Raw genomic sequence first — 25,408 nt, 5'->3', positions numbered from 1 at the left:
TTCTGCTGGGTGCAGGACTTCAGCAGTCTTGATTGGCTGGTGTGGGATGACGTCACTCCTCCACAAGTGCAGGAGTGCAGTCACCCCAGCACACAGGCCGTGTGCTGGAATGTAAACTGAACTGTGCATGCGCAGCTCAGTGTGCATTCACAAGGGGATTGTGAACAGGCATGTAAGAGTATTTTATTGCAGAAGAGACATTGCATGTCTCATCTGCAATAAATACCCAGGCTGTTTGCAAATTTTTAATTTGTAATTTTAGTTCCACTTCCAAAACTTACAGTTTCGCCCAGTGCTTCATCTCACTGCTGTGCATAGATATGTTGTGAGAATATTCCAGTACAGGAATACAGATTCCCTATGGTGAAACACATACATCTACAATAAACAACTAACATTTTTATGAACAGATGACTATAAATACTCATATTTTCTGAGTAGAGGGACAGGTACTTTTTAAGGAATTCACCATCTAAAAAGGTATGTTTTTGTTGGCAATCAATGAAAATATTGTTGCTTGGAGCTTTGATGGGTTTTATATTACATTTTGTGGGCCTATAACTGCCTCAAAAATCAAATGAAAACAATGAATAGGAAATAAAGTTTTCCTTAGAGGCTGGCCCCCTAATGCCATGCACGCACTTGGTTTAGTCCCAATTAGGTAATAGATTTGTTCTAAATTTGAATACCGTGAAAAGGATACATTAACTGTATAATTTTTATGACAGTAAACCTTTAGCAGTCAATCTGACAATTTGCAGGTAGGGAAAGAAAAATATCATTCTATTGGCTTTTAAGATTACATCACATTGCGTTGTGTTTTTAGTGGCAAAGAGAATTAAATGTGCCAATGGCATTCACAAAAGGTATAACCCAAAACCTCCACATTATACGAATATATGTTCATCTCTCTTGTTCAGTGCAAGAAATATTCTTACATTATCACTAAATCATTTTCCATGATAGCAGTAGTAGAGTCTTGTACTGTCTGAACCATTGATTATTGTGAAAAGTTTGGAATTTAATACAAGAGGCATTTGTATTCTTCCTTGATTTCTACCAGATCTGAGCAGTATTCCATTGTTAAAATATTGGTGTTGATTTACAAAAGGCACAAGGGCTGTTCACTTTGCAAGGGAATTGATACACAGCTTAGTGAATATGGTGGAAATTATTTTTGAAAAGAATAGTCAATCATGTTCAAGGAAAAAAAAATGTTTTTTTTGCTTGAAAACAATTGGATGATGGAAATCAGAAGAGCTTCATCCCATTCACCAAACTAAGGGTAAATTCCCTTGCAAAGTACAATGTCCCTTGTGAAGTGAACAGCCTATTAGTCATTAGTAAATCAACCCCTTTGCCTCTGTGAAGGCGCTTTCTGTAATAAAGACCAATCACTGCTTCTCTCTCTCCTTGAGCAGGGTGATTGGTTTTGAATATGGTCCCCCTTCTAGTTACCTGCAGGCAGGCTTTAGTGGGCTATGTATAACACATTGTTTATGTGACTGCTATTTTTACAAGGTAAAACCTGGGTTTGCAAATGAATTTGGTGCACGCTGAGTAGATTTTTATGCATTGTAGCAATTCAGGAATATATTTAAATGAATACTGTTGTGCTTGGAGTTCAGTTTTAAATAGTACCACTTACTGGCTAACAAGTTAGTAAAGGTGCAAGCTTTCAGGACCCTTACAAAGAAGAGCAATGAAATACAACCATTAATATAATACAATTTTTTTCTTGTGTTTGTGAATGTCTGCACCTTTAATGACTTATGTTAGCCAATAAAGGGTATTACCTAAAAACCAAACTTTCTGCACCAACATGCAATGTATTAAAATGCATTTAATTTCTCTGGACATTAAATAATGTGTTTTAAATTTGCGATCCATGATATTAAGGCAGTATAGTAATAGTATGTGATTCAAGAAATTACATTTCCTTTTATACTTTGTATACTTCAAACATATTTGTGTACCCCACTTACTTTAGACTACTCTGCATTCTCTAAATATTCAATTTGCCCCTATATGTTTTTATATATGAATTGGTTATACTACAGCAAGAATGGTTCATATCAAAATCTTTATAAAGAAAATTAATCAGCCAGTTAAAATACTTGTGGGCAGCTGTCTTTTTCTTTGAAAATGACATTATGAGCATAATGGAATTGATTTACTAAAGGCAAAATAGACTGTTTACTTTGCAAGACCTTGGAGATTAGTGAATGAGGTGCTGCTGACTTCCATCATCCAATCAAGTTCTAGGGAAAATGTTAATTTTTAAATTTTCCATGCACATGATTGGGTATTCTTTCACCACATTTACTAAGCTCTGGGAGAAAGTCCCAAGCAAAGTGCAACGTCCCTTGCAAAGGGAATGGTTTATTAGTCTACCATAAATCAACCCCAAGGTGGAGATGTGTTTCAAAATATGATCTAATTGTAAAGCTATAGTTAAAAATTAAGCAGCTTTTCATGAATCCAGCTTTTTTTTAACTTGATAAGCAACCTCAGAAAGCGCATACAATTCGCCCATAGACAATTCACTGCTCAAACTGTCAACTTAACTTCAGCCATTTGACTCTTGCTATGCCCTAACATAAACTAACAGTTTAGATCTCCTTTATGTTACCTTATTTAATATTTTATCATGATTCTAAATGGCACAACCTCTTTGAGAGCGTGACATGCCACCCTTAGTGTGCAAAGTAGCATGGTAATATTCAGTAAATAAGAAAATAGAAGACCAGAGTAAAACAGTATGGCAGCTAACTATAAAAGATAGATACCAGGACAACTATTAGAGCCAAATTCCCTATGTGGACCATGTAATCTTAAAGACAAAATGTTTATGTTTGCCTGCCACAGGTGGTACTTATCTACTGCCAGAAACTGATATCAGATGATTAGGGGGAGTGTATTTAGTATGCAGAACTACAAAAGATGACCACAGGTATTTTCCTAAGTTGCTGGAGCCAAGGTAACATCAGTGCCACTATCTGTGAATTATCATATGTGTGATTTTACTAATTTGATTTTAAATGATACCTGTATGAGTTCAATACTTGGTTACTGCATCCTTTAAGGGCTTTGTCTACATTTCACTCTTCCAAGAACTAACAGATCACTGTTAACAGATAAATAACTAGTCACTTCTAAAATGTTCTCATTTCTCTTTAATATCAGTGCCTTTGACAAGTTTCTAAATGTATCATCACTTTTTTTTCACACACTTAGACCTCCCATCAAGAAAACTTGTTTCTGATATGAATTGACTCAACCATTTTTCCTTTTCCACATGTAATTTATCTTTTACATTTGTAGAAGCACTTTTGTTTTACTAAAGGATGTCAAGCTTAACGTACTCCTATAAGTTACAATAGTATTCAGAGTAACTTATATACTAAAAGGTTCCAAAAAGTCCTTAATTTCTATTGGGCAATAGGTTAAGATAAGGATTACCATAGGTAGTCAGTTCTGTGAAAAAAAAAAACATGTCCCCAAAGCTTACCTTCTCAGTACTTCAGTGTTTCAACCAGAAATGCTGTAGAGCATCAAACCACCTTCCTATTATTGGCAGTCAGGAGGTATTTAAACTCAGTAAGTGACATATGTATAGAATTAGAGCACAATTGCATTTTTTGCTAGGTAAAGTTAGTACCATACAGATAAGCTCCACTTGTTGCCTGGAATTGGTATTTACAGCACTACAATTACTAGACATTAGATGATGGACTACATTAACTTTGCCCCAGCTGTCTCGCCTCATTTTGAGATTTCCTCTTATGTTTCTGGGACAAGGAGGAATGTGAAATTTTACCAATGGAACACAGACAGAAAATAAAGTAATGGGGCTTTTCAGGATTCCCTACTCGCCCCCCCCCCCCCCCCCACTGAAACTTTTGTTTTTAAGTTCCCCTCACCTTTTATGCAGAGTTGTCTATGATTTACATTCTTACCTGACCAGTGGATCTAGTATTGTCCCACTGCGGTTTGCTACTAAGGTGTCACGGCCCGGATTCTGTGCCACCATCTTGATTTTCCATGGCTGGATGCAGCTGACCCACAATACCAGGCAAAGCTCCATCCACCAGCCATTCTGTATCCTACTCCTCCTCCTTTTATGCTTTGTTCACTTTCTTTTGCCAGTCTTTATGCTTTTTCACTTTTTTTGCCTAGGTGAAAATGACATGTCCCCGATCCCTCAACCTCTTGGGATACTATGTCAGGAGCTTGAGAGATCAGAGGCATGCCATTCTCACCTAGGCAAGAATGGTGACAAAGGTTAGGGCCAGCAAAAGGAAAGTAAACAAAGCATCCAAAAAATTCAATTTTAATGTGTGCTGGGTAGGAGTGCAAGGAGGAACAGTGGCTCTAGAGAATGAAGGTACATTTTACTCTTAAAATAAATAGTTTTGACTACTCTTACACTTTAGGTCAGCAGCTGGTTTGATATAGCTCTTGGGGACTCCATTAAAAAGATTCTCCCATTATAGGTCCTAACGTTGCCCACACTTATTTTGACATCTCACTCCTCCTGCACCTTTTCAACTCTACCTGTCACATTATCCTCAACATACAAAATTCAGCAGTGGCTTGGCAAAGCAGGTGTGTGGTACAAATGAATAAAGTGGCCTTTCTCGACTAGGGTTCCGTGGAGCCCTAGGGTTCCTTCAGCAATGAGCAACTTCTGCTACTTAGACATGTAACCATCTACACCAATGAATCTTTTTAGACATCTGTTATGGGGAAGTTCTACCCAGTGACCACGCATGGAAGGAGAATCATCCGAGCGACAATCACATTAATGTACTCTGAGCTGTAGATATAGAGTTATTAGCAAGGGTTCCCTGAACCTGGAAGATATTTTCAGGGTTCCTCCACGTTATAAATGTTCAGAAAGCCTGGACTAAACTGTAGATGTCACAAAAGGAATCACTTAAGAGTCAGTTAAGAAACTGTGAAAAACATGATCTTGCCTTACAGTAGCTAACAAAACTAAAATGATCATTTTGGGTGGATTAAGACCTAGCAAATGGAGAAAATTACATTTTTGTGGTTACAGATTTAAACAAAACATGTAAATAAATAATTTTCTGTGTTGTGTACTGTATATATATTATATTTATAAAGAAAAATGGTTTTGTATTTTTATATGTGAAAAAAATCTGTACAGTATTTAAGTTATTAAAATGTATGTACATAATCTTTATCATGTCTGCATTTGTAATCTTATTTTATTACGATGCTACATCTTTTTTAGTTTTTAAATTAAAATGACGGGCTAGAGACCAGAACTAGCAACCGATTCATGTATTGCAGTCAGGCAAATACATAGATAAACTCAAACCATTTCGGGTGACTCAAATAAAATAATGCAAATGCTGGTAGAGGAAGCAATAAGTACAGAGAAAGAAGGGGTTAAAGAAAAAGAGATAGCTAAAAGGGTAATCTTATTTCCTCGGTATTAGCCTGAGGGTATGTTTCATGAGCACATTCAGCCTTTACTTAGGTGCCTGTTTTGCTGTAACAACTGGTTTCTTATTTACTTAATTTCACAAATCTTTTTATAAAAGCTTGTTTAAGCATGAAGCTTACTAGTTTCATTCATTACTTTGGCACTTTTAGATTCTATAAATTTGTTTAGCCATTTTTTCTGTGTTTCATACCAGTTCACATTTAAAAAGATGTTCCGTTTGAATTGCGGTGATGTGGATGTCATTGGCTTCCACCTGCACAAGTGTGAACCGAGCCTCCTGGCCAAAACAGAACCACTTTGAAGAACTTTGAAGAAAAAAACTAAATACAATTAAAGAAAAAGAAATACCCCCCCCCCCCAAAAAAAAACACAAATAAATAAATAAAAATGTGAAACTACAGCAACACAAATGGTTGCTGAAACACAGACACAAAAAGAAAATATAGTCCTAAAAAGGGCTGTTAGGTCTTATGAAAGCACAGTAAATGCATGTGGGCTTACACTCCATTTTCACTTTCCATACAAACTACAGTTCACCACAAAGTATCAGTGGCAATATATACCGATGAATATAATGCAGTATATACTGTAGCACTTGATAGCTGTAGTAGCACAATACACGGCCAATTCTCTTTTCCTGCAATACTGTCAGCTGTTCCATACACTTTTTCTTTTGCATAGGAGTTTTTGGATATTTAAATATTTGTTGCACATTGAATATTTATATAGTTTGTATGTGATTTATAACCAATGTGTAGCGCTGCATTCTGTTTTTTATAACATATATATTTGGTATCTGGATATTTTATTAGCAGCTACAAAGGAGAATTTGAATAGTTTCGCTTGATACAGCATGGATATTTTTCGCTAAATTATTTGTCCCACACACTAAACTCAAACACGTTGACAAAGATTTGCTTGGACAGCAGCCTTTTTGGTGTGTGGGCTGCAACTTTGGACAAAAAAAACATTGGCTAGTTTCTTGTACTTGACCCAAAGGTCAGGTGCAAGAATTTGGCTAATGACAGCTGTTTGCAATGCATTATGGGATGTTTAGGGAAGCTGCATGTCCTAAAGTTAAATTATTTGATTCACATGATTGAAGTAAGAATGTATCAAACTCGTAGTGACATTCTGTGTAGAATGGTGGAACATTCATTCCCCCTCTCCTACTTCTACTAGTCAAATGAAAGAGATTCATATTACAATGTGTGTTGGGGTTGATTTACTAACACTGGAGAGTGCAAAATCTGGTGCAGCTCTGCACAGAAACCAATCGGCTTACAGTTATGTTTTTTTTGTCAACGCTAAATTGAACCAGCTGAAATTAGAAGCTGATTGGCTACCATGCACAACTGCACCAGATGCTGCACCCTGCAGTTATAGTAAATCTCTCCCATTGCAATAGATAAAACTGCTCTGTAGTAGGATTGCATGACACTACAACACATACACTTGCACACATATTTAGACACAAGCTAAAATACTCCTACTTTTTTTACATTATTCTATATTTTGTATTTTATTATTTATAGTTGTAGTATCACTTGCTATTTGTTATTAAACACATTTTTGGATTTTTATGCAAGATCAGAAGTAATTTTCATCTTTGAGTGCTTCTCATCCTTAAAGGTATTTATTTAACAGTAAGCAAAAGATTTCATATACAAGCCACTTTTAAAAAAATTATTTATTGAAAATGTCAAGTAGCAATAAAAAAGAACAAAAAAACAACACAGAAAGAGCAACACATTATATTGGATAAAACTACTGATAAGTTTTTTTTCTTTTAGCACAACAGAAACATATACTTTGTACATTGTTTGTTAATAGCACTACAACACAACATAAAATATCCCTGTTAACCCCATGGCTTACTTTCCACTTTATAACATTATCTTTGGATTCTAATGCTTGCATAATTATTTCTGTGGGAAAGCCACTGGGTGACTTTCTAACACAATCTTTAAGGACCACAGTTCCACTGTAGTCTGCATACATTATGTAAAGGACAGTTATGCCTAAAATAAAGCCCAAGTCTTAAATGATTTAAAATCATGATTAGAACTAGCTGGCATAATTGTCATTTTTAATTTATTTCTAATATCTGCTTACTTTTACTTCCTTTTTAATTTTAATACAGCCCTGCAGGTATTTTATACTTCCAAATCTTTACTTATTACATTGCCTGAACAAAAGCAGCAAAGGTTGATATGACACCTATTTTGGATTTCCTTTGTCAGCACAATTCATAAATAATGAGAATAATTTATGCATAACACTCCTGCAAAGGAGTAGAACTTTAGGTTTGTTTTCAGTGACCTGATTCCCATTTGGACAAAAAAGTGGGGAGCTATAATTTTTTTAATAATGGGTTTTCCAAATGTAGCTTGAAACTGGCAAGCCTTCCTGCACTCACAGCAAGAAGATCAACAGTGGCGGTAATTGTTTTCAGACCTTCACCAAAGTGTGAAATTTAAAATTGTGAAAAACCAGCACAGAAACTGCCAAATAACTTAAAATCAACAGGTTCCCCACAGCTTCATCAAAATGAAAAAGGTAGAGCAGCTAAAAGGACTCATCACTTCAAACATAATGACATTTGTTGCTGACACTGAAAACCCTCTCTCAATTATACTGTTCAAGCTGAACACTAGGCAGAAATAAAAGACAAAATTGATGCAGCTCTGTAGTCAATCATTAAATGTAATGTTTTAGACGAAAGCAGCATTAATTGCCTACATTTGACTTGGTATTAGCATCTTTCAGTCTAGGTGTACATACAGTCTGCACAGCAGAGCTCAAAGAAGGGGAGGCAGAAGCAGCACAAGGAGGAGAAAAGACAGAGAGATGAGGTCATCAGTGTGTTGCTCCTCCCTTCACTGTCAAGTCACAAGGTGATGAGGGCACCTGTAAGTAAAAGTAAAATGGCAGCTGAAAAAGATCAGGTTCCCTCCTCTATTGGAAAGGGCTGTGAATATGACAGAGCTGTATACATTTTAGGACTGGATAAAGAGGAATACAAATCTTTTGGAAGGTTAAACAGCTCAAGACCAAAAATATTGGCATTTCTGTCAGATAATGAACCACTTTGCCCAGATAATTGTTGCAATTAGAAATGTTTAGGCATTCTCATGTTTATTTCCTTTGTTTGTATTGGTATGACACAAAAAAGTGGAGAAACAAGAAGCCAAATCTGACATATTCCACGCAAAACCCCTAAAATGGACTGGACAAAATTATTGGCACCTTCAATTTAATGTTTAGTAGCACACCCCTTGGAAAAAATAACTGAAATCAATTGCTTCCTGTAACCATCAATGAGTTTTTTACACCTCTCTACTGGAATTCTGGAATGCTCTTCTTTCGCCAACTGCTCCGGGTCTCTCAGATTGGAAGGTTTCCTTTTCCCAACTGCTGTTTTGAGATCTTTCCACAGGTGCTCTATGGGATTGAGATCTGGACTCATTGCTGGCCATTTCAGTACTCTCCAGCACTTTGTCTGAAACCATTTCAGGGTACTTTTTGATGTGTACTTTGGGTCATTGTCCTGCTGTAAGACCCATGACCTCTGATGGAGATCCAACTTTCTGACATTGGGTTCTACATTGCACTCCAGAATTCTTTGGTAGTCTTCAGATTTCAAAATGCCATGCACACGGTCAAGGCATCCAGTGCCAGAAGCAGCAAAGCAACCCCAAAACATCAGTGATTCTCCACCATGTTTGACTGTAGGGACCTCATTGCTTTTTCTAAAAACAGTAGAATGATGGGCTTTACCAAAAATCTGTAACTGTTTCGTCTGTCCACAGTACATTCTCCCAAAAGGATTTTGGATTCCTTAGGTAAGTTTTGGCAAACTCAAAATCTGGCTTTTTTATGTTTCTGTGTCAGCATTGAGGTCCTCCTGGGTCTTCTAATATAGTGTCCCTTTTCATTCAGATTGCAACGTATAGTGTGAGCTGACACAGTTGTACCCTGTGCCTGAAGGTTAGCTTGAATTTGTCTGGAAGTTGATCAATGTTTTTTATCCACCATCTACAATCCTTAGTTGTAATATTTTATTAAGTTTTTCTCTTTCATCCACATCCAGGGAGACTAGCTACAGTGCCATGGGCTTTAAACTTCTTGACAATGTTGTGCACAGTGGACACAGGAACATTAAGATCTATTAAATGATACAGAGGAGTTTAAATTACAAATTACAGGAGCATCACAAACTTGGAATGCAATTATTTTACAATTTTGAGAAGGTGCCAATCATTTTGTCCAGTCCATTTTTGGGGTTTTGCATGGAATGTGTAAGATTTGGCTTTTTGTTTCTCCACTTTTTTGTGTTATACCAATACAAACAAAAGAAATAAACATGAGAATGAATAAACATTTGTAATTGCAACAATTTTCTGGGCAAAGTTGTGCATTATCTAACAGAATTGCAGGGGTGCCAATTTTTTTGGCCATGACTGTAGTTGTGAGTGTGGGTATTTGCGTATATGGGAGTTTCTCTCTAGCTTAATGCCACCTAAATACTTAGGATGATCAAATGTGCAGCCAATTTAAGTGCCCTCAGGTAAAAAAGCAGCAGCCCCCCACCCAAACTGGCAAGCACATGGAGAGCCAGATAAAGGAGCTGTGGAATGATAGCTCAGTTGCCAGTTTATCTGTGAGGGAACAATAACAACTGGGTTTCTACCCTGTTTCTTCAAAGAATGGTTAGTCAGGGCTGTCATAGGACAGACAGGAGATGGGCACTCAATCCAGCTGTTCTCGGCTAGCTCAGGAGATACTCAACTTATTTCTTTGGGACCTCATAAGGTTTTGGCTCATAATCTGGAAAGAGTTTCTCTTTAAAGTGGATCTTCAGCAAAAACGTTTTTTATTGCTCTTTATTTAGTTTTGGAGAAGAAGGGGTAGAACAAAAGTTTTTTATTCCTGTATTTGTCCCTTTTAGAGACATCCCCTCACATCCTGCCATAAAAGACCTCTGACACTAGTATAGGCAGTGAGGAAAAACCTATCGAGAAAAAAAAAAAATTGTCAGCATATGAGTAAATGCAGATACTGTATTAAAGATTGCTGCAATAAATCATGCATTTCCAAAGGATAACATTTTACTTTTAAGCCTAAGTGATGTCGGGTTACAGTAAGTTCTAAATGTATAATTAATAATTAGCAGCCTTTCCACCCTCCAAACCTTGAAGGACATTATTTTTTTATTTTAGGCTCTTGTTACCTATTAAAATGCACCTTGTGTTCCATGTAATCTTATTAAGAGAATTTCATTTCTTGTACTATGCTGACACTGCTCACCCACTGACAAATCTACTATGGTGTTGTCACCCTTCTATGAGTGTTCCCACTATGTGAGACTACAGGCTGCCATGTGACTGGTAATATTCTATTTTGCAGGATACGTAATTTTTTTCAGGACATATTGCTATGGCAACAGTATCACCCTCTCAAATCTAGTACAAGATAGCAACATCAGAGGAACTGACACATGGCTGTTGGTTTTTAGCACCCTGGCCTTGCAAAGATTGAAGTACACAGCAAATGGTCATGTGACTACTATAAAAACCACCTAAAAAGGGTATTGTGCAAAATTTTATTGCAAATGTAAAAGGTTTACTTTCTTAGATACTTAAAACTGGGAACAAGTCTATTTTAGACCGAATTTTGACAAGAAAACAGTTCATTTCGAAACATAATAAATGAACAATGGATATTGATGGCATCAACAGGTGGCGGTCTGGAAAACAATAATTCAATAGTTCCCTGACCTTACCCCCCTCAAAAAAGCAATTTAAATATTACCATAGGATAAATACAAAACAAAATACTGAACTACTAAGTTTAGTTACACATGATATAGATTTTGATCACACATATACTTCATAATTTGAAGTAATAAAAAGAGCTGCATCGCAGTTTTTCATTGCACTTTGAATATAAGCATATATTAAAGTGCAACTACATGATGCCTATCCAGGAAAAATAAACCCATAGACTTAAAAGGTTTTCCAGCTGAAATTAATATTTCAGCTTTAGGAGGATATATGTTGAATAACCAATTAGCTTGCAACAGTTTTTGTGGTCTTGCAGTTGTTGGACAAGATGGTCTTCTCCAAGATAAAAATGCAAGATGTACTTCATCAGTTGACACAGAAAAAAATCATTTAAAATTAAAATTTGTTCCACATGCCTGCGATTGCCTTTATTAGTCAGTATATCACTCTATTTTTTATTTGCCACTAGAAACTTGATTTCCTGACTTTTGGGCTAAGTCTGGCCTACCTTATTCACATCCTGTCCAAGAGGAGTGTCCTTAATGTCTATCGAGTATTTGCATAAAAATCTCCATTTCTAAAGTACTTTCATTTCTGTGACAAGTGAGTTGGAAAACCCTATCACAATCTTTTATGTAGAAAAGTTTATTACAGCCTAAATGGTATTTCGTCATAGCTGATTAAAGCCATTTAGAGAGAAATGCAAAAGCTGTTGTAATGTAAGCTATATTTGTGGGTTTGTTGAGTTACCTGCTCCCTGACGTTGGGAGATCTGTGGATCTGCTGAGTTACCTTCTCCCTGAAGATGGAGGATTCATGGATTTATTCAGTTATCTTCTCCCTGATATGGACTCCTGATTCCCTGCTCTCTCTGCATCTATCCATGGCGAGGAGTGGGTATTTTGAGAAGCTAAGGCACTGATCAGGTGCTCAGGCAAAGGCAGTCAATCGGTGTCTTCTGCTTGATACAAAATATGCCCCTTGCCACAGCCAAGAGCAAGAACCAGAGGGAATAATGGTAAGCTAAAACAGTCTGTCTACTAAACAAAAACCCACGGCAAAAAAGTAATTACAAAAAAAAAATCTAGGAAGTCCATTGACCTGAATTTTGCAAGGTAACAGAAATGATGCATAAATGTGTGTCCAAAGCAGTAAAACACATCAAATATGTTTAGAGAATTAGCTATTCACACTGCGTGCACTATATTAATACTGACTGTACTGAACTAAGGCTAATTACAGAAGGCTATTCATGCTTGTCTGTTTTTCTGCATGAATATTACTATTAAAATTATCATTTAACAGAAAAAAATATTTACTACTACATGGTTAGTTCACATCTATGTGATACAGCTCGCTATATTTTTTAAAGCATTAATGCTGTTTAAGCAGGACCATTAAAATCAATGTTAATGCACAAAAACACAAGTATTGTGCATTTTTAGAAATTTTGTACAATGGAAATCTTTATTCTTAAACTCTTTCCCAACACTTTGTATAGCACATGAATAAACTGCATATAATTCTGCATTTTCAATGTACAAAAAAGAATAATTGCATAGCACTCTAAAATGTGCAGGATCATGCATCATAGATGTGATGTGATGTGAGAGAATTAGACATGAGTTGAAAGTAAGATACCACGTCAACTGTGCAAGCCCCAAGCATTGTGCTGACTTTACACTGGTAGAACTAGCTACTCTGCCTTCTACATTTTCCATGGAAAGCCTGAAGCAGTGTTTAAAAGGCAAACCCATACCAATAAGCAGTTATCCCTGGTATAATAAAGGCATCCATAAAAACAGAAGAGTGCTGAGGAGCCATGAGAAAATGTTTAAATGCTCAGTTTCCATGTGAAAAGCCATATCAGCAAGACTCTGTTAGAAGCTAAAGCTTAAGCAGACAATACCATTGTGTTATGTCACTTATTTTTTTACAGAAACAAATTTTATATTTATAATTTTATGTAATTAAACATTCAGTGTATGATAGGAAAGCACAAATAGATATTCCATTCATTTTGCAATTCTGTTAAGGCAAGTAGTTTTAAAAATAATAAATTACAAGGTCTGTATAGACTAGAGAGGCCCAGAATACTGAATTATTTTCCTGAAATGTAACTGCTTCTGCCCAAGTTTCAGTCATGTACCTCCTTGTAGGTCATTAATGGTTGTCCAATGCAGAATCTCCACTAATAGTATATATAGTGTACTGATAGCACCACCCGCTGTCAACCTATGTACTTGTTTATGAGAGAAAAAAACAGTCATAAAGAAAGCATAGATGCCACACTATCAATACTTCCATCATATAGGTGTTGACTGCACAGGAAAAAAATTGGTGTTTTGAGAGGCATCCAAGGTTGCGTACCTCCCACTGTTTCTGGCTGAGAGAGTTAAGCCGGCCATAGGATGGAGTGATTTTCTTTCCTGCAACCACAGGTTGCAAGAAAGAAAATCGCTAAATTCCCCCATCAACACAGTCAGTGTGAATCCCTCCTGCGGAGCCATTGAGTTGATTACTGTGTAACAGCTGCTGGCAATAACCGAATGTGAAATCTTAAAGGCTGGTTGTACCCAAGCTGATTAATCGATCAACTTGGGTACATTCAGCCTGTCCATACATGGTTCGAATCCTAGCCAGGCCCTGCTGAATCAGCCCAGATTTGAACCGCCTATGGCCATCTTTACCTTGGGGCCCTTGGACATCTAGCTGTGATCTCTATGGTCGTAAAAATGCTGCAGACCTTATAATATTAAACAATGAGCATAGTTTGCTACATCCAAAAAAACATGAGGAATTTTACATAATAAAGAAAAGGCAATGTATACTTATATTTGATCTGGGAGACAGCATCATGTGCTTTTCTGCTAAGTCCTGAACCCATACGGAAAGTAAAAACAGCTGCAAAGATAATTCACATGCAGCTGCAGCTGATCAGATTGGACTTTCTGTAACATATTGTGAAAAACAGAAACAAATAGGGCTCCATAAGACAATGAAAACCTTTACAGTAAAAATGTACCTGAATCTTACATTTGCTGACCTCTATTGAAATCTGTCTGCTGTACTTAAAAGGTCACTTTGTTGTAGGTCCAGCCTATCAATCAAAGGATGCAAATGTGAAATGCCAGAATATTGCAAAGAACTTGGTTTACAGCTGAGAAGCAAAACTCATCCATCCTCTATTTTCATATCATGGGGGTATTCTTGTAACGTACCATTCACATGAAAAAGTTAATTAAGACAGCAGAAAATATTGCACTTATTACTTAAAATTAAATTGGGTTTTCATTATAACTGCATACATCTTGCCATAGGATAGAGTGCAGCATAACAGTACAAATCACCTATATAAATAGCATATAGATAAGCCCCACTTGCCCAAACTAGTAATCATTAAGAACAGTTTTCATTTCAAAAACTGCAATTGACCTCTAGAATTCCATACCCAACATTTTAAAGGAGAGCTAACCTAAAATCCATGCTGGCTCAGAAAATTAAATTGTAAATAACATACACAAACATGTATGTAAAATTTCCAATATCCCCACACAGCACATAGGATGGACAGATGGATATTTCACATTGTATATGCATTTGCTATATAGTCAAAAGCAATTTTCTGTTACTAAGCTTTATATAGGCTGACTGCTGTGCTTTTTGGATTACTGGAATAGGAAGTCAGCTGTGTAGAAAATACTTTTCACAGCTTAAAATAGCTTCAAATAAAATATTTGTATGTAAGTCAGCTTGTGTTTTAGGTCCTTTCAGGGCTTAGGCAAACAAGGAACAAAAATACCATAGAAACTCTCTGTTTCATTATCATGTACGGTACCGTAATATATGGCTATTTTGCCCATGGCCTGTGGAAATCCCCAGAGAAATGATGGGCTTGTTGTTATGATGCTCATTCCATGAATTGAAAAAAGGATACAATTATACTTGTCTATCTAAACTTCCATAACAAATTTTATGGAGGAGCAATCAATTACTGCAAGTTTCTTCAAAAGGAGAAATGAGAACATCTGGGCAAGGTACTTGTAATAGAACTTCAGCCAAAACTTTTTTGCCAGCTTTGTATAGAGTAGGGAGGGTAAAAACCGCTGTTGGTTTTTTACTGCTGTCCGGATGCTTAGCTTGACCTTACACAGCATTAAATGCACTACTTTGTAGACTGCAGAAAGGTCAGAATATCTGACAGTTTTTACATTTCGGTTGTCTCTCAGCGGGAGAAATTTTTTCCCTTGCTTCCTGCATGGAAACTGGGACCAGAAGCAAGAAGAAATCTTCCTAACAGGCACACAGATAGCATTTAAACCTGAGAAACCATATATCAATCAATCCAAAACACAAAATATATTTTGTCTGCAATTACAATTTTTTGTGGCCTTTATGGAATTAAAAACTCCAGCTATGAACATTGCTATTTGAACTCCTACCCAAAAATAATTTATGCTTTTGGAGAGATTTGAATACACTTCCCAAGATGCATTGCATTTTCTAAAGTTCCTCTATCTGTATTTAGTAATCCAGTGAAATCATATCCATAGTATACCATGGACAGTTGAAGACTGCAGTAAATCAACAGCTAGGGAGGTTTGGATTGCTTTCCATGATCAAAACAGAGATATAATATGTGCTATAATTCCTCTGATCAGAGCTAGACATATTTTCCATATTAAAAAATACTTAGGGCTCATTTTAAACCCCCCCCCCCCAATGCTAAACTGTTCAGAAACAGATGTGCGATACAAAGATTCAAAGTTCTGTAGTTCTGTACATGTGGTCTTTATGACATACGTCCATGATACCTGTCTTGATACTTCAAGATTAAATGTAGACTAATAAGATGGATTGTCACGTGCTGTCTCGCTGGTTTGCTTTAAAATCTTCCGAACCAATTTTTCTAACTCCTTTCTAGACTTTTGCTCTTCATCCAAACTCTGCTTCATTCTTTTGTTCTCCTATGGTATGAAATAGAACATGTAACTCCAGAACAATATAAAATATCACAGAAAGTGACCATAGTATTTTACAAAGCAAAGATTCAGAACAGCCAATCTATTGATGAGGTTGGCCAAAGGAAACCTTAAAGTCCACATGTATATAAGTGAAGCAATATGTTGATTTAATAAAAAAAGAAGGTATTAATATACCATATCTACAATTACAAATCCAGCTTTAAAAAATTAATTACGTGCCAAAAAAACAAAAGAGATGTCCACTAAATTTTCATGATAATTGTTCTGTATCTTTGATACCCAGCCTACAATATAAAGACTACTATTATATGAATGGACTTGTGAGCCACTGGAGTAAACAATCAATGTATTAGGTTGCTGGAATCCTTGCTCACCCTCATAAGATGTGTACTATATGTAAAATCAATTCAAAATCATGTAAATCCTTATACAGCCTAACAGACTCCACCATCCACTCTTCAGTGTGAAGTGTGTGAAGAGTGTGAAGAGTGGATGGTGGAGTCTATTAGGCTGTTTAAGAATTTACATGATTTTGAACTTCAAGATCCAACCAGAGTCATCGAATGGATAGGAGAGAAAAGTATTTGTGTAGCCGGCTATGATGGCACTAAAACAAATGAAATCCTACAGCTGCTTGTTCCACAAAAATTGCAAGTAAAGGAAAACCAGGATACATTGAGCATTGGAGTGAAGAGAGGCTCTAGGAGGGAGAAATCCTTATACCTACACAGGCTCAGAAGAGAAGCCGCATGATCCCAGCTACACAATCATAAGCAGCTTGAAAGGAGAGTATATTACTATCACTTTTTCTCTGCTGAACTTTATATTATTTTTTTGCACAATTTGTACACTGGACTTTATGAGTTTATTTATTTTTAACTAGTTATTTATATTGCAAAATTATCACAATTGGATTCATTTAAATATTTTTTATTTATATATGTTTTTTTATTTTTGATGATACATTGTGTGAATATAATTTGATTCATTTTGGTGATGCAGTTTATAAGTTGATATTCTCACAGCATATATTATTGAATAGTTACACTTTTTATGCACATTTTATTGGCACGGTAGTACTACAATATAAAGACTGTTGAGTCAGCTGCAGAGCAAAACCTTCTTTAGCTGTCCTTACCTGTTTTAGTTCCTTGACTTCGTCTCTCAATGCATAAACTGTGTCTACAAGACTCCTGTAACAAAGGCAAGAACAGTAAGTTGAGTAAGTTGTAATTGAAAGACATTCAGAAATGTAACCACGGGAACTGTATAATAGTGATCACAGCTCTGACAATAGTTTCTCCCCATTTTTCTGCTTTAAATCAACTTCTTTTGTTAAAAGAGAAAGACAAGTTCCTAAATTGATTTTCCTTTTACAATTTTCTTTCCACAAAATTTTCATTTACACCAATTTACCTTTAGAATATTTCCCATCTGAACATGTCCCTTTCATTAAAGAGAACCTGATCTGACATTCTAAGGCAACAATACTGTTGAAGGTCAGGCACCTTGTGGTGCTTGCAAGTACCTGTTTAAGTTTTGGAATCAGTCTCTTTGTTTCTATTGTGCCTCTTGATTCCTAAGCCCAACCCATGGGGCCTCAATTTCTGCTCAAGTTCAGATTACATTTCTCATGACACAAGGTCCACCCCCTCTAATTCAGATGGCAAATGCAGAGCTTTATCTGGTCAATGAAGTTCTGGTGTTTACAGTTAACTATTATTATTATACAGTATTTATAAAGTGCCAATAGTTCGCTCAGCGCTGTACATTACAATGCGGGACATAACAATAACAATACAATACAATGCAAAACATGAGGGGATCGAGGGCCCTGCTCTTTCGAGCTTGCAATCTAGGAGGGAGGGGAAGGTGGCACAGGAGGAGAAAGCTGTGGGGGATGGAGTGGTAGGAAGAGTGGAGGAGGTCGGCAAGTTAGCAGGGGATGGGGTAGGCTTCCCTGAAGAGGTGGGTTTTCAGGGTGCGCCTAAAGGAGAGGAGAGCAGGTGATAATCTGATGGGTTGGGGCAGGGAGTTCCAGAGGATGCGTGACACCCTGGAGAAGTCCTGGAGGCGGGCATGGGAGGAGGAGACCAGGGAACTAGAGAGAAGGAGGTCTTGTGAGGAGCGGAGTGTGCATGTTGGGTGGTACTTGGATATTAGGTCAGTGATGTAGTTCGGGGCAGTATGGTGGACAGCTTTGTACGTCAGTGTTAGGATTTTGAATTTGATCCGTTGCCCAATCGGAAGCCAGTGGAGGGATTGGCAGAGAAGGGTGGCATAAACAGAGCGGTTGGAAAGGTGAATGAGTCTGGCAGCCGTATTCAGTATCGACTGAAGCAGGGATAGCCAGCGGCGAGGCAGGCCAGTAAGGAGGGAGTTGCAGTAATCGAGTCATGATATGATGAGGGAGTGGATGAGCTGTTTAGTGGTTTCTGGGGTTAGGAACGTGCGTATTTTGGTGATGTTGCGGAGGTGGAGTCTTCATGAGTTTGTTAAAGATTGGACTTGGGGCTGGAAGGATAGGTTGGAGTCCAGAATGACACCAAGTACTCTGGCCTGCGAGGCGGGTTTGATGGTGGCGTTGTTGGACATGATGGAGAAGTCAATGGGGGGTGGTGTGCGGGCTGGGGGGAAGACAAGAAACTCGGAATTGGAGAGGTTCAGTTTAAGGAAGTGGAGTGACATCCAGTCTGATATGTCGCTCAGTAGGTGTGTGGTTCAGGCGGAGACTGAGGGGGTGAGGTGGGGGGTTGAGAGATAGATTTGTGTGTCGTCGGCATATAGGTGGTAGTTGAAGCCGTGAGAGTGTATGAGTTGGCCAAGGAAGGAGGTGTAGATGGAGAAGAGAAGGGGCCCGAGGACGGAGCACTGAGGGACCCCAACAGAGAGTGGGAGTGAGGGGGAGGTGGTAGCATTATAGGTAACGCTGAAAGGGTGTTGTGACAGGTAGGATGAGAGCCAGGAGAGAGCAGAATCTCTGAGGCCGAGGGAGTGTAGTTTTTTTTTGAGGGGGTGGTCGACTGTATCGAAGGCTGCGGAGAGGCCAAGGAGTAGGAGCACTTAATAGTGGCCATTAGCTTTGGCGGTTAGCAGGTCATTGGAGAGTTTGAGTAAGGCAGTTTTGGTGGAGTGTAGGGGATGGAAGCTGGACTGTAGGGGATCGAGGAGGTTGTTGTCGTTGAGGTGAGAGCTTAGGCGGGTGTAGACTAGGCGCTCGAGGACTAGCAGGGGAAAAGGCATTGCTCCAAGGAGGGAAGGGTGTATTCTTGACATGAGTACATTTCCCTGTACAGCTGGGGCTAAGATTCCAAGGGTCTCTGCGGGTAAACAGGGATATGCCTGAAAAAGATAATTCTATGTTGTTGTTACTTTAGAGATTTTAAATGCCTACTAAGGGTTTATTTAAGAAGAAAAAAAGACGGCCTTACAAGCTAAAGTGTTTAAAGTAAAAAATGTTTTTGCTTTTCAGGGATATCAGTCAGGTTTCTACTTTCACTGTAACATGCAAGAATGAAAGACAGAATTTTAAAGGCTGATATAGGGGGTAACTTGATATGAGACAGATTTTACAGGTCTTTTTACAAAATAAAATAATAACTGCCTTAATTATTTTATGAGAAATATAGCAAGTTTTTTTAATGACCTCTAGGCCTGTGACTACGGTAGGATTCTGTGGATCTGATCTGATCCAAGGAGCAGGGCCTTCTGTTTCCTCTTGTACCAAATTTTATTGTAACTGTTAAGATCTTTGTTCCTTACACAAAAAAGTAGGAAGGAAAGAACTCCAGCGTTGGCACTTGCGATTGAAGCTGAAAAAGCATTTGATAGAGTAAATTGGAGATACATATTAGACACCTTAGAAGTAATAGGAATGGGACCTAGAATGAGAGAATGGATTAGGAAATTATATAGCCAACCCTCGGCAGCAATAATGGTAAATGTGCAATTATCCGAGTACATTGGGATGCAAAATGGAACAAGACAGGGATGCCCTTTGTCCCCATTGTTATATGTACTGTCTTTGGAATCTCTTCTGGCTACCATCAGGAATAATGTAGATATAAAAGGAATTTGGGTAGGAGAAATTGAGCATAAGGTGGCAGCTTATGCAGATGACATGTTGTTCTATGTAGAAAATCCAAAGATAACATTAACAAACTTATTGAAATCTTTAAAAGAATATGGAGAGATGTCAAACTTAAAAATTAATCCAACTAAAACAGAGATCTTAAATATAAACCTTACAAATAGAGAAAAAAAAAATGTTACAGGAAGAATTCTTTTTTATTTCGAGAGAAAGAGATCTAAAATATTTGGGTATAAAACTTACTGTATCTTTAAAGAATTTATATAGATTTTAGTCATGGATTGGTCGGATAAACTTGATAAAAATGGTAATCGTTCCCAAAATTCTATATAAATTTCAAATGATACCAATCAAGCTTCCAGAGGCATATTTTAGAATAATTAAAAAAATTATAACATCATTTATATGGGGAAATAAGAAGCCCAGAATATGCTATGAAATCTTAATTAGAGATAAAGGAAAAGTTGGACTGGGGGTACCAGACATGAAGAGATACTATAATTCAGTAATATTGGCAAGAATTTTTGATTGAACACATAATGCACAGGGGAAAAGTTGGGTAAACGTAGAAAATACATTAAGTCACATGAATTTAAGTAGAATCATTTGGTTACCTCCTCAATTTAGAGGATTAAAAGATAGCACAAGTTTGTTTACAGGTAATGTTTTGAGAGTATGGGACACTTTACACAAACAAAGGGGGTGGGAATTTAATTCATTGTTAATGCTACTAGGATCTACCGAGTTTTTTCCTCCAGGCAAAGAGAGTATTACAGGGAATTGGATAAAGAAGAAAGATGTTCAATTAAAAGATATAATGGTGGGAGAAGAGTTGTGTCCACTTAGTGAAATGGAAAGTGGGAGGGATATGTTTGCGAGAATGGATGAATGGCGGTATGGTCAACTAAAACATTTTTTAGGTAGTCTCCCAGTGCCATTAAGAAAAAGAGAAGATTGGAACCCCTTTGAGCACTTATTAGACATAAGAGGAGATGGGAAGCATGGGATCACTAAAATAAAAATTCTCACAGGTTTAATCATGGCTACAAGGCCACTAATTATAGAGAAGTGGGAAAGGGATTTAGAAGTAATAATTGATGAGGGAAAACAAAAGAAAATATATAGTTTAATTCACGGGAATGTAAATATGAAGGAAATGGAAATGAAGTGTTTAGTAAGATGGTATATTACACCGAACGTAGGGCATAGAATAAGTGGAGACAACTCACCTTTATGTTGGCGGGGATGTGGAGAGAGAGGTACAATGATACACTTATGGTGGGAGTGTCACAAAATTCAAAAATACTGGGAGGGCATAGTGAATATAATTCAGGAAATAACAGAGGATAATATTCCTAAGGACCCTGAGACTTGCCTTCTATTTGGTACCGCGTTTTCGGTTAAAAAAATATAAAAAAAACGGGATTGTTGTATTATTTAAATGCAGCGAAGGGACTGATATCCAAGTTTTGGAAGAAACAACAAACACCGAAAAAAAAGGATTGGGTAGAAAGAGTGGAGAAGATATATAGAATGGAGGAACTTTACTATATGGGAAGAAGATAAAATGGAGGTATGTCGTACAAGTTGGGAGAAGTGGGAACAGTTTAAAAATTCAGAGGTATACCTAGAATATGTGAAATAAGGAAAAGAAGGGGAAGGGGGTAAATATAGTACAGTATAATACCAGTAATAGCTAAGGTTCAGTATTTCTAGAATGAAGTTAAAAATGCATAGTCAAAGGGTGGGAGGGGGGAATAGGTAAGGGGAGGGGTAAAAGGTCACTGAGATTAAGGTTATTTCTGGGGAGTGTTATGACAGAAATGTGTAATGTATACTGTTTGTTTTATTAGCTTTTGTACATTTAATATGGTGATTTGAAAACAATAAAATATTTAAATTAAAAAAAAAAAAAGTAACTGTTATGTCGACCTTCATTTTGTAAAGCGCTGCGCACACTGTTGGCGCTATATAAATCCTTTATAATAATAATAATCCTTTTAGGCACTAAAGGCCTAAACCTGATCAGTGCATTGCACAATATCTTACTTTTCTTCTGGTGCAGTTTGACCATTGCTCCTCATATCATCAATAATGAGACTTTCTTCCTCAAGAAGCAAGACCTGTGGAATAGAATCCTTCCGAGGACCTAAAAAAAAGAAAATTAACAAAATAAAAACATATTTTAGTTAAAAAAAAAAAAAAAAAAATATATATATATATATATATATATATATATATATATATATAAAAATAAAATATTTTTCACTATTTCACTTTACATTATGTACATTGTGGGACACAAGAGAACTAGAGAACTATTAAGAAACACTGAGTTATGCTGCTGCCTTCAAGAGACTGGGCACTGGCAAACAAGAGCTGTAAGGACAGCCCAGTATAAAGTCTCCCACTCCCAGCAAACTTTAGTTTTGTAGAAAGCAATAATAGGAGTGGATCATATGAACAGAGGGGAGGGATCTGTATCTTGCAATGTACTTCAAAAAAGGAGTACATTATAATATCCGTCATACGTTGCAGGAGAAGTATTCAGGAACACTGGGATTTCCATAAGCTGTCCAGTTGAGGAGTGGGCAACCAAAAAAATGAAAGGCTGACAGGCCCACAAAACCAACAGGTTTACAGGGGTGGTTAAACAGTGTACAGACCTGGCAGAAGCCAGCATCAGCTGAAGCCTGGCAGCCCACCTGGTAAGAATTAACGTGAAGAAAAGACCAGGTAGCAGTCTTGCAAATCTGGGAAACAGATGCTTAGTGCTGAATGTCCCAAAAAGCACTAACTGTTCTAGTGGAGTGTGCTTTGACAGGAAAAGGGGGAGCGTTTCTCTTGAGATTATAAACTTGAATGATAAGCTGAAGAAAACACCTAGAGATAGTGGACTGAGTAGCAGACCGCAGGGACCTTTGTGGAACAATAAACAGAAATTCAAGCTGTCAAATGGGAGCTGTAGCTGATAGATAAACTCAAAGAGCACATACCACATCCAGACAATGGACAGAAATATCCTTAGAATCTTTTACAGCAGGGCAATGAGATGATAGAACAGTTTTCTGGATAAGATGAAAGGAATAAGGCACCTTGGGAAGAAAATTGGTTTGGCCTCAAAACAACCTTGTTCTTGTGCAGCACAAGAAAAGTTTCCTTACAGGTTAAGGTCGCCATTTCAGAAACTAACTATGCAGAAGTTATGGCAACAAGAATGGAAACCTTACAAGTAAGGATAGACAAAGGAATATCCCTAAAAGGTTCAAAGGGTGGTTTCTGAAGAACTAACACAATTAATATCCTACTGAGTCACTGGGGATCACACAAGAGGAGCAATATGTGCAACACTGTATGAATGCCTTCACTGAGTGAGAGGCAACTAGTCTTTGAACAGAACCATTTAGACTGAGATTTCATACCATTGATTATACTCAAGGCCGAATGTAGGTCCAGACTACACTGGAGAAAAGATATGATTCATCCCATGGGGAATTTCATGGGAGTGAACTTCCTTGTCTCATTCCCTGGAAAAACACACCTTTTAAGTGCAATGGCAGACTTTGCAGGAAGCCAAATTCTAGTTTTCCAAAGCTAGGGATGAACAGATCTGACAAGTCTCTGGATTGTAAATCAGCTCTTGCGACAGAAGATTGAAACAAGCCAGGTGTCAGGGATCGCGGAGTCTCCTCGTCTGGCGCACGCGCACTGGCGACGGCTCACGCCGGGACACAAGCGCCAGGTCCCGGCGGGCCGCAGATGACAGGACGCCGCGCATGCGCAGAAGGAGCCGCGGGCGCGCCTCGGGCGGCCAATGACAGCCCGGGGGCGCATCCTGGACGGCCAATGACAGTGCAGGACGCAATATTTAAAGATGCCCTGCACTGTCACTAATCGCCGCAAGGTCTATCTGTGATCCTGAGTTCCTGTACCTGTATTTTGACCCTGATTGACCCTGACTACGCTGCCTTCTCCTGTGCTTTGACTCGGATTGCCCTGACTACTCTGCCTTCTCCACTCCTGATCCTCGGCTTGTTTGACCTATCTGCGGACTGACTTATCCTGCTGACCCTGCGTGTGACCTGCCTACTCTTGGCTTGCCGATTCTGTACCTCGCTTACCCCCACGGGACTGCTGCTTGTGACCCATCCTGCTAGGTCCCGCCGTCCTCCTCACATCTGGCTCTCCCAGTACCTATACATCCCCGGAGGTTGCCTCTGCCACTGGTAGGCCTGCTCGGAGGTCGTGACTTGGCCCTGGTCTGTTACAAGTCCATCCCCACCATCAGGGGCCCTGGTGAAAGCACAGACTGGGACTTAGATTCCACGCTTTGGGTAGGTCTGTCCAGTGGGCTGCCAGAGGCACCACCTGGAGGATCATAACACCAGGAAGGCCTCCAGAGGGTCTGTCAGGAGCCTGAAGTAGTTCAAGTAACACATCCTCCTAAGCCAGTTTGGTGCAATGAGAATCACTGGAATTCCCTCAATCTTATTCCTGCAGAACAGGCAAGGAAGAAGCTTCAGAGGGAAAAAGGCAACAATCAGGTTGAACGGAGTCACCAGAGCAACCACTAGAAAGGCTGCTCAGTTTGTTATTGAACCTGGAGACTAGGAAGTTCAAGTCTGGTGTTCCCCACCTGCAACAGAGGTCTTGAAACACCATAATGTGAAAGGACTACTCTCCGGGGTTCAGACATTGATGACTAAAGATGTCCATCAGCCAACCGTCCATGCCTGGGATATACATGGTGGCCACCCAAGCCAGAAATAGATCCTAAAAAGCTTACCTGTAAGTACAGTGAATGTCTCCCATACTTGCGGTGTTTAGGAGATAGTTACACTGGAAGCAGCCAGTGATGTCACTGGCATGTGTGCTCTGCGCTTTGAAGTGACAGCACACTGAGTACGCCATTAAGTCAGAGTGCTGTGTCACAGCCATGACTCCCATGTGTATCAATGGGAGTGAATTCATCACTGCCCAGCCATTCAAATGGCCGGTGCCATAAACTGAGAAGGAAAAACAGGTGACGATGGAAGCACTGTTAGCGGGGACAGCCAGCCACTGGAGG

At 38.3% G+C, this 25,408-nt stretch overlaps 1 protein-coding gene across 2 annotated transcripts in view; it reads right to left on the bottom strand.

Moving 5' to 3' along the window:
• Positions 1–11,070: 11,070 nt before the first annotated feature.
• Positions 11,071–25,408, bottom strand: part of ARHGEF6 (Rac/Cdc42 guanine nucleotide exchange factor 6) — a 113,253-nt gene continuing 98,915 nt past the window's right edge. For both annotated transcript variants that reach the window (XM_089661403.1, XM_089661404.1), the window contains 3 exons: positions 22,390–22,489; positions 17,389–17,443; positions 11,071–16,232 (listed from right to left, as the gene is read on the bottom strand). In XM_089661403.1, the coding sequence (XP_089517529.1) occupies positions 16,110–16,232; positions 17,389–17,443; positions 22,390–22,489 (278 nt within the window). In that variant the 3' untranslated portion in view covers positions 11,071–16,109. The remainder of the gene's footprint in view (positions 16,233–17,388; positions 17,444–22,389; positions 22,490–25,408) is intronic.

The sequence above is a fragment of the Staurois parvus genome, unplaced genomic scaffold (genome assembly GCF_062004578.1).
Source record: "Staurois parvus isolate SC_StPar_1 unplaced genomic scaffold, SC_StPar_1.0 ptg001333l, whole genome shotgun sequence".
Lineage (NCBI taxonomy): Eukaryota > Metazoa > Chordata > Amphibia > Anura > Ranidae > Staurois > Staurois parvus.
This window is presented reverse-complemented; position numbering and strand designations above follow the sequence as displayed.